General features: G+C 44.6%; 1 protein-coding gene across 1 annotated transcript in view; it reads right to left on the bottom strand.

Annotated features, from left to right (window-relative positions):
• LOC128687209 (uncharacterized) overlaps positions 1-13,048 on the bottom strand; it is a 273,243-nt gene that overhangs the window by 147,106 nt on the left and 113,089 nt on the right. Inside the window, exon 7 of the mRNA XM_070098518.1 lies at positions 4,492-4,593. Coding sequence (XP_069954619.1) covers positions 4,492-4,593 — 102 coding nt within the window. The remainder of the gene's footprint in view (positions 1-4,491; positions 4,594-13,048) is intronic.

The raw sequence follows: 13,048 nt of genomic DNA, 5'->3' as shown, positions 1-13,048 counted from the left end.
ACAAGTGTTTAATTGTGACGAAACAGGCCTGTTTTGGAAGAAAATGCCAAGCAGGACATACATTACTCAGGAGGAAAAGGCACTCCCAGGACATAAGCCTATGAAAGACAGGCTTACTCTGTTGATGTGTGCCAATGCTAGTGGTGATTTCAAAGTGAAGCCTTTATTGGTGTATCACTCTGAAACTCCCAGAGTGTTCAGGAAAAACAATGTCCTCAAGGCTAATTTGTGTGTGCTGTGGAGGGCAGACAGTAAGGCATGGGTCACTAGGGACTGGTTACACCATGCATTTGCCCCCACTGTGAAAAATTACCTAATTGAAAATAAATTAGACCTTAAGTGCCTCCTGGTATTAGACAATGCTCCTGGTCATCCTTCAGACTTGGCAGAGCGACTTTCTAGGGACATGAGCTTCATTAAGGTGAAGTTTTTGCCTCCTAACACCACTCCTCTCCTGCAGCCCATGGACCAGCAGGTCATTTCCAACTTCAAGAAACTGTACACAAAAGCTATGTTTGAAAGGTGCTTTGTAGTGACCTCAGAAACTCAACTGACTCTAAGAGAGTTTTGGAAAGATCATTTTACCATCCTCAATTGTGTAAACATTATAGGTAAGGCTTGGGAGGAAGTGACTAAGAGGACCTTGAACTCTGCTTGGAAGAAACTGTGGCCAGAATGTGCAGACAAAAGGGATTTTGAAGGGTTTGAGGCTAACCCTGAGAATCCTATGCCAGTTGAGGAATCCATTGTGGCATTGGGGAAGTCCTTGGGGTTGGAGGTTAGTGGGGAGGATGTGGAAGAGCTGGTGGAGGAGGACAATGATGAACTAACCACTGATGAGCTGCTAGATCATCTTGAACAGCAAGAGGGCAGACCTGAGGAAACTGCTTTGGAGGAAGGGATAGAGAAATTGAAGTTGTCTACTTCTAAGATTAAGGAAATGTGTGCAGTGGCTTGAAGTGCAAACCTTTTTTGATGAAAATCACCCTGACACAGCTACTGCAAGCCGTGTTGGCAACCTGTACACTGAATGTTGTGAACCACTTTAGGAAAGTCATAAAGGAACGAGAGGTACAGGTATCTATGGACAGATATGTTGTGCGACAGAAGTCCAGTGACTCTGAAGCTGGTCCTAGTGGCATTAAAAGAACAAGGGAAGTAACCCCAGAAAAAGACTTGCTACCTCAAGTGCTAATGGAAGGGGATTCCCCTTCTAAACACTAAGAAGATCAACACTCTCCCCTCCTCCCATCCCATCAATCATCACCAGATCTTCAATAAAGGTAAGTGTCATGTAACTGTGCATGTCTTCTTCAGTTTGTGTGTATTAAAATTAATATTTCATGTGGTAAAAATTTTTTTTTTTTTTAATACTTTGGGGTGTCTTGCATGGATTAATTTGATTTCCATTATTTCTTATGGGGAAAATTAACTTAACTAACGATTATTTCGATTAACGATGAGCTCTCAGGAACAGATTAATATCGCTAGTTGAGGGTCCACTGTATATGATTTTGATTGCTTTCACAATGACAAGTACCTTGAAATTGAGCTCAAAGTAGCGCAAGTGTTCGATTCTTTGGTGATGAAAGGTATTGAAGGGTGGGTGCCCGGCACCCACCCAGGAATGGTAGTTTGGAATGGGGTAATATCCCATGGAGGAGGAGAAGTGCCACTGTTGCCTTAATTGACATAGATCATGTAGCTGGCTCATGCGGAGGTCGATTCCAGTTTTTTTCAATTCATCTGGGTGTTCACCAGTGCTGAGGAAAGTTTGGAGGGCTTCTGTGCAGGGGTTTGAATGCACTAGCCTAAGCATATTGACCCCAATGATAATATTTTTTTCAGTAGCACAATCTCTGATGCTTGGAATACCAAGTTCTTTCCGCATATTTAAAATTTTGGCAGTACGAGGGCATCCTAGGATGATCCTCATTGCTTCAGTCTGCAGTTTTTCCAGCCCTCCAAGCTTCCAGTCAGACACCAGAGCTAGTAGTGGCACAGCATAATCAACTAATGATCTAATATAAGTAAGATACATCATTTTCACAATTTTAACATTAGCACCATACCTTGGATGAAAACCTACCACAACTCTAAGTGCTCTCAGCCTTTCTTTGTATTGGCAACAAAGTCTCATTACAACAGGTCCAAGTAGTGGGACCTTAAAGCCTAGATACCTGTATCTGGTTACATATTCTAGAAGAGACCCATCATGCAATTGGATATGGCGAACTGTGCCTCTCTGTCGAGAAGGACGCCTATTGATTATCTTTGTTTTATCAGTAGAGATTATAAACCCCAGGTCCTGACATGAGGCTAGTACATGGTTAAGGATGTTTTGTGTGTTGGAGAATCCAGTGGTGTGAATCATTATATCATCAGCAAAACTAATCATAAAATAATGGGGCTGGCTAGCCATAGCATTAAATAAAGCATTAATTGGAATATTGAATAGAGTGGGACTGAGCACACCTCCCTGTGGGGTTCCTAATTCAAATTTTTAGTTACACTTCTATGTCCCTGGAACAACACAGAAAACTTTCTGTTGGACAGGTAGCCTTTAATCCAGCAGAGATGCCATCCAACAACATCCATTCTGGCAAGTTTATTAATGATTATGTCGGTTGCCTACATCAAAAGCAGATTTAAGGTCAAGGAAGGTAGTGTATGAGCTGCCAGTGTGCAGGGTGAGAAAGGTGGTTATGCAATGATGCATGCTCCTTCCATGCATGAAACCATGCCACTGGGGAGACAAAAAAATCAAATACAGTGGACCCCCGATTAACGATCTTTTTTCATTCCAGAAGTATGTTCAGGTACCAGTACTGACCGAATTTGTTCCCATAAGGAATATTGAGAAGTAGATTAGTCCATTTCAGACCCCCAAACATACACGTACAAACGCACTTACATAAATACACTTACATAATTGGTCGCATTTGGAGGTGAACGTTAAGCGGGGGTCCACTGTACTAGTAATCTTAATTTGGTTTTTAAAGTTGTACAAAATGCCTTGCATAAGAAGGGGCTTTCTATAAAGTAGTTTATAGTTGTACAAAATGCCTTGCATAAGAAGGGGCTTTCTATAAAGTAGTTTATAGATGTCAATCTATATGTCTGATATATCTTGATAAAACACACACTGGCAGGGTGGCCCCCCAAAAAAGAAGGAACACTTTCACCATCATTCACTCCATCACTGTTTTGCCAGAGGGACACCGATACTACAATTATCTAATTACTTTTAGTAATGTATACAGAATGGGTTACTAGCCCATTGCTCCTGGCATTTTAGCTGCCTCTTACAACACTCATGGCTTACGGAGGAAGAATTCTGTTTCACTTCCCCATGGAGATAAGAGGAAATAAACAAGAACAAGAACTATTAAGAAAACAGAAGAATATTCAGATGGGTGTGTATACATATATGTGTGCATGTATATGTAATATATGTCCAAGAAAACTTAAACATGAAGACATAACTACAGACACAAATATGGAAAAAAAATAAAAACCAGCTATCTCCCACCGAGGCAAAAAGACCCAAAAATACATAAAGACTGTAAGAGACTAAGAATGGAGAGCATATAAATCTGTAGGGAAAGGAAGGCGGGGTAGGGATCGTACTCGAAAAGGTTGGAGGGAGGGGGTAAAGGAGGTTTTGTGGGAGAAGGGCTTGGACTTCCAGCAAGCATGCATGAGCATGTTAGATAGGAGTGAATGGAGACAAATGGTATTTGGGACCTGACGAGCTGTTGGAGTGTGAGCAGGGTAATATTTAGTGAAGGGATTCAGGGAAACTAGTTATTTTTATATAGCCAGACTTGAGTACTGGAAATGGGAAGTACAATGCCTGTATTTTAAAGGAGGGGGTTCGGGATATTGGCAGTTTGGAAGTATATGTTGTGTATCTTTATACGTATATGCTTCTAAACTGTTGTGTTCTGGGCACCTCTGCAAAATTTAGATGAAATGAACCATCCAGGTTGTGGCAGTAACTGCCAAAATATTTTTTTACAGTGATTATGTATGAGCGAGGTGAAAGTGGTGAATAATGAAGAAAGTATTTTCTTTTTTGGAGATTTTCTTTCTTTTTGGGTCACCCTGCCTTGGTGGGAGACAGCCAACTTGTTAAAAAAAAAAAAGAATGGTTCCAAGTGGGATACAGGTATGGTAACATGTTATACCTGCAAAGAATGGAGCCATAGCTCTTGTGCAGACAGTCCCCATTTTACCAGTACTGATATTAAAAGAGGGAAATGTTTATTGGGTCTGCCCAAAACACAACAAACCAGGAGGTGAACAAGAATATTACTATACCCCAGTGGAAATAAGTCACTTTGACTTTTCTGGGTTATCCTGGTGGGTAATTTACACATGTTACGTACTATGTATTATAATTGTATGTACTTATGTCTACCTGTACCTAAATAAACTTACTAACTTACTTACAAATGACCTCACTAACTTATTAACTAATTTACTTACCTTGACAATAAACTGGCCCTGGTTGACAGCCTCCCCCACACTCCTCATTATACCCACGTACATTCCTCCTGTAAGAAGCCATGCCTTCGTTGACTTCACTGCCTGTGAACATATAGATCAAGTGATGAAATTCTTAAGTGGCATTTAAATGCAACTAGATAATTCATCAAGCTCAGGATAGTGTAAGTCAGGGCTGGATTTAGACCTTGGGGAGCCTGTGGCACTTTAGGTTTGAGGAGCCCTCAGCATGGAAATTAAATTTAATTACAAATAAGAAATGAACTAAAATGAGCGATAAGCAGCAGTTTTCGAAAAAAAAATGTGTTGGGTTTCAAAGAAGACTTCTAATTTTATTTTTCTCAATTTTATTGACTAAGAATAACTTTGACTATAATTTTCAGTTTATAATATATTCCATCTACATTATATAATAATTGCCAGTGTGTATTTATTTATATCTTTGTTGTCACGCTTTCAGTATCTATCTACATATATTTTTTATATAATAATTTACTAATGGGCCGACCAACCGACCAACTAGCCATTTAAGTTAAAATAGTGTAATCTATAAAAGGAAGAAATCAAAACCGTCTAACTTCAAGAAAGAAATTGATTCAGTGCGTCTTTTTGTAAAAATTAACCCTATTAGGAGAGGGCCGCTTATTATGGCCAAGAAAGGCTTCTTCACTTGTTTTTTACTTTTTAGTTAATTTACCCTGGATCTTAAAGAACACTTCAAATATTAATTCTCTTATGGGCATACATCCTCCAGGACACTTTAGTAACATCATGCACACCATCATAATTATAATGTCTAGCCTATGTTTATTCATATCTTTGGCGTAGAAGTTCTAGGAAAAAACATAGAGAAAAAAAATTGTATAACAGAAAAAAAATTGTATAATAATAATTTCATAGTGAATGTATAAAATATAACAAGTAAGTATAATAAGTATTTGTGCCTGGCTAAGATAACGTAAGTCTAAAAACTGAATTTCTCTATAAAATTTAATCACAAATACAGTGGAACTTCTACTTATGAGTGCATCCATGTGCAAGTTTTTCCAAATACAAGCAGCTGCTCGGTCGATTTTTTGCTTCCAGATGCGAGCAAAATTTTTAGATGCGAGCGGGCCTCAAGGGATTATTATTATTATAATAAAAAAGAAGCGCTAAGCCACAAGGGCTATACAGCGCTGAGGCTCCAAGGGAGGTTAACTGACACTGGTGATTGGCTCTTGCTCTTGATCTAAGGAATTGTATCTCAGTTGTTTGTTGGACTATCTTACTGAAACTTGGGCAATGTATGATGAAAACATGCTTCTTAATGTATACCACAAATGAAAGAAATTGGACCATAAATAACAGAGTTCACTTCTCGGCCATTAGCCTCCCCTTAGCGGTATAATTTCGAAAGGTTTTTATGGTTGTATTCTCGTTTTATTTGGTCACATGCGATAGAATGGAAGATATACTACAAAAATAAATATGATTTTAATTGGTTTCACGATGAAAAGTACATTGAAATTGAGCTCAAAATAGCAGAAATGTTTGATTCTTTGGCGACATCAGTGGTAGACATCATGAGGTAGCAGTGGCAGACAACATGAAGCAACAGTGGCAGACAACATGAAGCAGCAGTGGCAGACAACATGAAGCAGCAGTGGCAGACAACATGAAGCAGCAGTGGCAGACAACATGAAGCAGCAGTGGCAGACAACATGAAGCAACAGTGGCAGACATCCTGAGGTAGCAGTGGCAGACAACATGAAGCAACAGTGGCAGACATCATGAGGTAGCAGTGGCAAACATGAAGCAGCAGTGGCAGACAACATGAAGCAGCAGTGGCAAACATGAAGCAGCAGTGAAAGACAACATGAAGCAGCAGTGGCAGACATGAAGCAACAGTGGCAGACATCCTGAAGTAGCAGTGGCAGACAACATGAAGCAACAGTGGCAGACATCATGAGGTAGCAGTGGCAAACATGAAGCAGCAGTGAAAGACAACATGAAGCAGCAGTGGCAGACAACATGAAGCAGCAGTGGCAGACAACATGAAGCAGCAGTGGCAGACAACATGAAGCAGCAGTGGCAGACAACATGAAGCAGCAGTGGCAGACAAAAACAAGCAGCAGTGACAGACAACATGAAGCAGCAGTGGCAGACAACATGAAGCAGCAGTGGCAGACAACATGAAGCAGCAGTGGCAGACAACATGAAGCAGCAGTGGCAGACAACATGAAGCAGCAGTGGCAGACAACATGAAGCAGCAGTGAAAGACAACATGAAGCAGCAGTGGCAGACAACATGAAGCAGCAGTGACAAACAACATGAAGCAACAGTGGCAGACAACATGAAGCAGCAGTGGCAGATAACATGAAGCAGCAGTGACAGACAACATGAAGCAGCAGTGGCAGACATCATGAGTTAGCAGTGACAGACAACATGAAGCAGCAGTGGCAGACAACATGAAGCAGCAGTGGCAGACATCATGAGGTAGCAGTGGCAGACAACATGAAGCAGCAGTGGCAGACAACATGAAGCAGCAGTGTCAGACATCATGAGGTAGCAGTGGCAGACAACATGAAGCAGCAGTGACAGACATCATGAGGTAGCAGTGGCAAACATGAAGCAGCAGTGACAGACATCATGAAGCAACAGTGGCAGACAACATGAAGCAGCAGTGGCAGACAACATGAAGCAGTAGTGACAGACAGCATGAAGCAGCAGTGGCAGACAACATGAAGCAGCAGTGGCAGACAACATGAAGCAGCAGTGGCAGACATCATGAGGTAGCAGTGGCAGACAACATGAAGCAGCAGTGGCAGACAACATGAAGCTGCAGTGGCAGACAACATGAAGCAGCAGTGGCAGACAACATGAAGCAACAGTGGCAGACATCCTGAGGTAGCAGTGGCAGACAACATGAAGCAACAGTGGCAGACATCATGAGGTAGCAGTGGCAAACATGAAGCAGCAGTGGCAGACAACATGAAGCAGCAGTGGCAAACATGAAGCAGCAGTGAAAGACAACATGAAGCAGCAGTGGCAGACATGAAGCAACAGTGGCAGACATCCTGAAGTAGCAGTGGCAGACAACATGAAGCAACAGTGGCAGACATCATGAGGTAGCAGTGGCAAACATGAAGCAGCAGTGAAAGACAACATGAAGCAGCAGTGGCAGACAACATGAAGCAGCAGTGGCAGACAACATGAAGCAGCAGTGACAGACAACATGAAGCAGCAGTGGCAGACAACATGAAGCAGCAGTGGCAGACAACATGAAGCAGCAGTGACAGACAACATGAAGCAGCAGTGGCAGACAACATGAAGCAGCAGTGGCAGACAACATGAAGCAGCAGTGGCAGACAACATGAAGCAGCAGTGACAGACATCATGAAGCAGCAGTGGCAGACAACATGAAGCAACAGTGAAAGACAACATGAAGCAGCAGTGGCAGACAACATGAAGCACAAGTGACAAACAACATGAAGCAACAGTGGCAGACAACATGAAGCAGCAGTGGCAGATAACATGAAGCAGCAGTGACAGACAACATGAAGCAGCAGTGGCAGACATCATGAGTTAGCAGTGACAGACAACATGAAGCAGCAGTGGCAGACAACATGAAGCAGCAGTGGCAGACATCATGAGGTAGCAGTGGCAGACAACATGAAGCAGCAGTGGCAGACAACATGAAGCAGCAGTGTCAGACATCATGAGGTAGCAGTGACAGACAACATGAAGCAGCAGTGACAGACATCATGAGGTAGCAGTGGCAAACATGAAGCAGCAGTGACAGACATCATGAAGCAACAGTGGCAGACAACATGAAGCAGCAGTGGCAGACAACATGAAGCAGTAGTGACAGACAACATGAAGCAGCAGTGGCAGACAACATGAAGCAGCAGTGGCAGACAACATGACGCAGCAGTGGCAGACATCATGAGGTAGCAGTGGCAGACAACATGAAGCAACAGTGGCAGACAACATGAAGCAGCAGTGACAGACAACATGAAGCAGCAATGACAGACAACATGAAGCAGCAGTGGCAGACAACATGAAGCAACAGTGACAGACAACATGAAGCAGCAGTGACAGACAACATGAAGCAGCAATGACAGACAACATGAAGCAGCAATGACAGACAACATGAAGCAGCAGTGACAGACAACATGAAGCAGCAATGACAGACAACATGAAGCAGCAGTGACAGACAACATGAAGTAGCAGTGACAGACAACATGAAGCAGCAGTGGCAGACAACATGAAGCAGCAGTGGCAGACATCATGAGGTAGCAGTGGCAGACAACATGAAGCAACAGTGACAGACAACATGAAGCAACAGTGACAGACAACATGAAGCAGCAGTGGCAGACATCATGATGTAGCAGTGGCAGACAACATGAAGCAGCAGTGGCAGACAACATGAAGCAGCAGTGACAGACAACATGAAGCAGCAGTGACAGACAACATGAAGCAGCAGTGACAGACAACATGAAGCAGCAGTGGTAGACAACGAAGCAGCAGTGGCAGACTTCATGAAGCAGCAGTGACAGACAACATGAAGCAGCAGTGACAGACAACATGAAGCAGCAGTGGCAGACAACATGAAGCAGCAGTGACAGACAACATGAAGCAGCAGTGGCAGACTTCATGAAGCAGCAGTGACAGACAACATGAAGCAGCAGTGACAGACAACATGAAGCAGCAGTGACAGACAACATGAATCAGCAGTGACAGACAACATGAAGCAGCAGTGACAGACAACATGAAGCAGCAGTGGCAGACTTCATGAAGCAGCAGTGACAGACAACATGAAGCAGCAGTGGCAGACAACATGAAGCAGCAGTGACAGACAACATGAAGCAGCAGTGGCAGACAACATGAAGCAGCAGTGGCAGACAACATGAAGCAGCAGTGGCAGACAACATGAAGCAGCAGTGACAGACATCATGAAGCAGTAGTGGCCGACAACATGAAGCAGCAGTGGCAGACAACATGAAGCAGCAGTGACAGACAACATGAAGCAGCAGTGGCAGACAACATGAAGCAGCAGTGGCAGACATCATGAAGCAGCAGTGACAGACAACATGAAGCAGCAGTGACAAACATGAAGCAGCAGTGACAGACAACATGAAGCAGCAGTGGCCGACAACATGAAGCAGCAGTGGCAGACAACATGAAGCAGCAGTGACAGACAACATGAAGCAGCAGTGACAGACAACATGAAGCAGCAGTGGCAGACAACATGAAGCAGCAGTGACAGACAACATGAAGCAGCAGTGACAGACATCATGAAGCAGCAGTGGCAGACAACATTAAGCAGCAGTGGCAGACAACATGAAGCAGCAGTGGTAGACATCATGAAGCAGCAGTGGCAGACATCATGAAGCAGCAGTGGCAGACATCATGAAGCAGCAGTGGCAGACATCATGAAGCAGCAGTGACAGACATCATGAAGCAGCAGTGGCAGACATCATGCAGCAGCAGTGACAGACAACATGAAGCAGCAGTGACACACATCATGAAGCAGCAGTGAAAGACATCATGAAGCAGCAGTGACAGACAACATGAAGCAGCAGTGGCAGACAACATGAAGCAGCAGTGACAGACATCATGAGGTAGCAGTGGCAGACAACATGAAGCAGCAGTGGCAGACAACATGAAGCAGCAGTGACAGACAACATGAAGCAGCAGTGGCAGACCACATGAAGCAGCAGTGGCTGACAACATGAAGCAGCAGTGACAGACATCATGAGGTAGCAGTGGCAGACAACATGAAGCAGCAGTAACAGACAACATGAAGCAGCAGTGGCAGACAACATGAAGCAGCAGTGACAGACAATATGAAGCAGCAGTGGCAGACAACATGAAGCAGCAGTGACAGACAATATGAAGCAGCAGTGGCAGACAACATGAAGCAGCAGTGGCAGACAACATGAATCAGCAGTGACAGACATGAGGTAGCAGTGGCAGACAACATGAAGCAGCAGTGACAGACAACATGAAGCAGCAGTGGCAGACAACATGAAGCAGCAGTGACAGACAACATGAAGCAGCAGTGGCAGAAAACATGAAGCAGCAGTGAGAGACATCATGAGGTAGCAGTGACAGACAACATGAAGCAGCAGTGACAGACAACATGAAGCAGCAGTGGCAGACTTCATGAAGCAGCAGTGACAGACAACATGAAGCAGCAGTGGCAGACAACATGAAGCAGCAGTGACAGACAACATGAAGCAGCAGTGGCAGACAACATGAAGCAGCAGTGACAGACAACATGAAGCAGCAGTGACAGACAACAAGAAGCAGTAGTGGCAGACAACATGAAGCACCAGTGACAGACAACATGAAGCAGCAGTGGCAGACAACATGAAGCAGCAGTGGCAGATAACATGAAGCAGCAGTGACAGACATCATGAAGCAGCAGTGACAGACAACATGAAGCAGCAGTGGCAGACAACATGAAGCAGCAGTGGCAGACATCATGAGGTAGCAGTGGCAGACAACATGAAGCAACAGTGGCAGACAACATGAAGCAACAGTGGCAGACAACATGAAGCAGCAGTGACAGACAACATGAAGCAGCAGTGACAGACAACATGAAGCAGCAATGACAGACAACATGAAGCAGCAATGACAGACAACATGAAGTAGCAGTGACAGACAACATGAAGCAGCAGTGGCAGACAACATGAAGCAGCAGTGGCAGACATCATGAGGTAGCAGTGGCAGACAACATGAAGCAACAGTGACAGACAACATGAAGCAGCAGTGGCAGACATCATGAGGTAGCAGTGGCAGACAACATGAAGCAGCAGTGGCAGACAACATGAGGTAGCAGTGACAGACAACATGAAGCAGCAGTGACAGACAACATGAAGCAGCAGTGACAGACAACATGAAGCAGCAGTGGTAGACAACATGAAGCAGCAGTGGCAGACTTCATGAAGCAGCAGTGACAGACAACATGAAGCAGCAGTGACAGACAACATGAAGCAGCAGTGGCAGACAACATGAAGCAGCAGTGACAGACAACATGAAGCAGCAGTGGCAGACTTCATGAAGCAGCAGTGACAGACAACATGAAGCAGCAGTGACAGACAACATGAAGCAGCAGTGACAGACAACATGAAGCAGCAGTGACAGACAACATGAAGCAGCAGTGACAGACAACATGAAGCAGCAGTGGCAGACTTCATGAAGCAGCAGTGACAGACAACATGAAGCAGCAGTGGCAGACAACATGAAGCAGCAGTGACAGACATCATGAAGCAGCAGTGGCAGACAACATGAAGCAGCAGTGGCAGACATCATGAAGCAGCAGTGGCAGACATCATGAAGCAGTAGTGACAGACAACATGAAGCAGCAGTGGCAGACATCATGAAGCAGCAGTGGCCGACAACATGAAGCAGCAGTGGCAGACATCATGAGGTAGCAGTGGCAGACAACATGAAGCAACAGTGGCAGACAACATGAAGCAGCAGTGACAGACAACATGAAGCAGCAATGACAGACAACATGAAGCAGCAGTGGCAGACAACATGAAGCAACAGTGACAGACAACATGAAGCAGCAGTGACAGACAACATGAAGCAGCAATGACAGACAACATGAAGCAGCAATGACAGACAACATGAAGCAGCAGTGACAGACAACATGAAGCAGCAGTGGCAGATAACATGAAGCAGCAGTGGCAGACATCATGAGTTAGCAGTGACAGACAACATGAAGCAGCAGTGGCAGACAACATGAAGCAGCAGTGGCAGACAACATGCAGCAGCAGTGACAGACAACATGAAGCAGCAGTGACAGACATCATGAAGCAGCAGTGACAGACATCATGAAGCAGCAGTGGCAGACATCATGAAGCAGCAGTGGCAGACAACATGAAGCAGCAGTGACAGACATCATGAAGCAGCAGTGGCAGACAACATGAAGCAGCAGCGGCAGACATCATGAAGCAGCAGTGGCAGACATCATGAAGCAGTAGTGACAGACAACATGAAGCAGCAGTGGCAGACATCATGAAGCAGCAGTGGCCGACAACATGAAGCAGCAGTGGCAGACATCATGAAGCAGCAGTGGCAGACATCATGAAGCAGTAGTGACAGACAACATGAAGCAGCAGTGGCAGACATCATGAAGCAGCAGTGGCCGACATCATGAAGCAGCAGTGGCAGACATCATGAAGCAGCAGTGACAGACAACATGAAGCAGCAGTGGCAGATAACATGAAGCAGCAGTGGCAGACATCATGAGTTAGCAGTGACAGACAACATGAAGCAGCAGTGGCAGACAACATGAAGCAGCAGTGGCAGACAACATGCAGCAGCAGTGACAGACAACATGAAGCAGCAGTGACAGACATCATGAAGCAGCAGTGACAGACATCATGAAGCAGCAGTGGCAGACATCATGAAGCAGCAGTGACAGACAACATGAAGCAGCAGTGGCAGACAACATGAAGCAGCAGTGGTAGACAACATGAAGCAGCAGTGACAGACATCATGCAGCAGCAGTGACAGACAACATGAAGCAGCAGTGACAGAC

This window comes from Cherax quadricarinatus, chromosome 62 (assembly GCF_038502225.1).
Source record: "Cherax quadricarinatus isolate ZL_2023a chromosome 62, ASM3850222v1, whole genome shotgun sequence".
NCBI classification, from domain to species: domain Eukaryota; kingdom Metazoa; phylum Arthropoda; class Malacostraca; order Decapoda; family Parastacidae; genus Cherax; species Cherax quadricarinatus.
The sequence above is the reverse complement of the archived record's forward strand: the minus strand, read 5'-3'. Positions and strand labels throughout refer to the sequence as shown.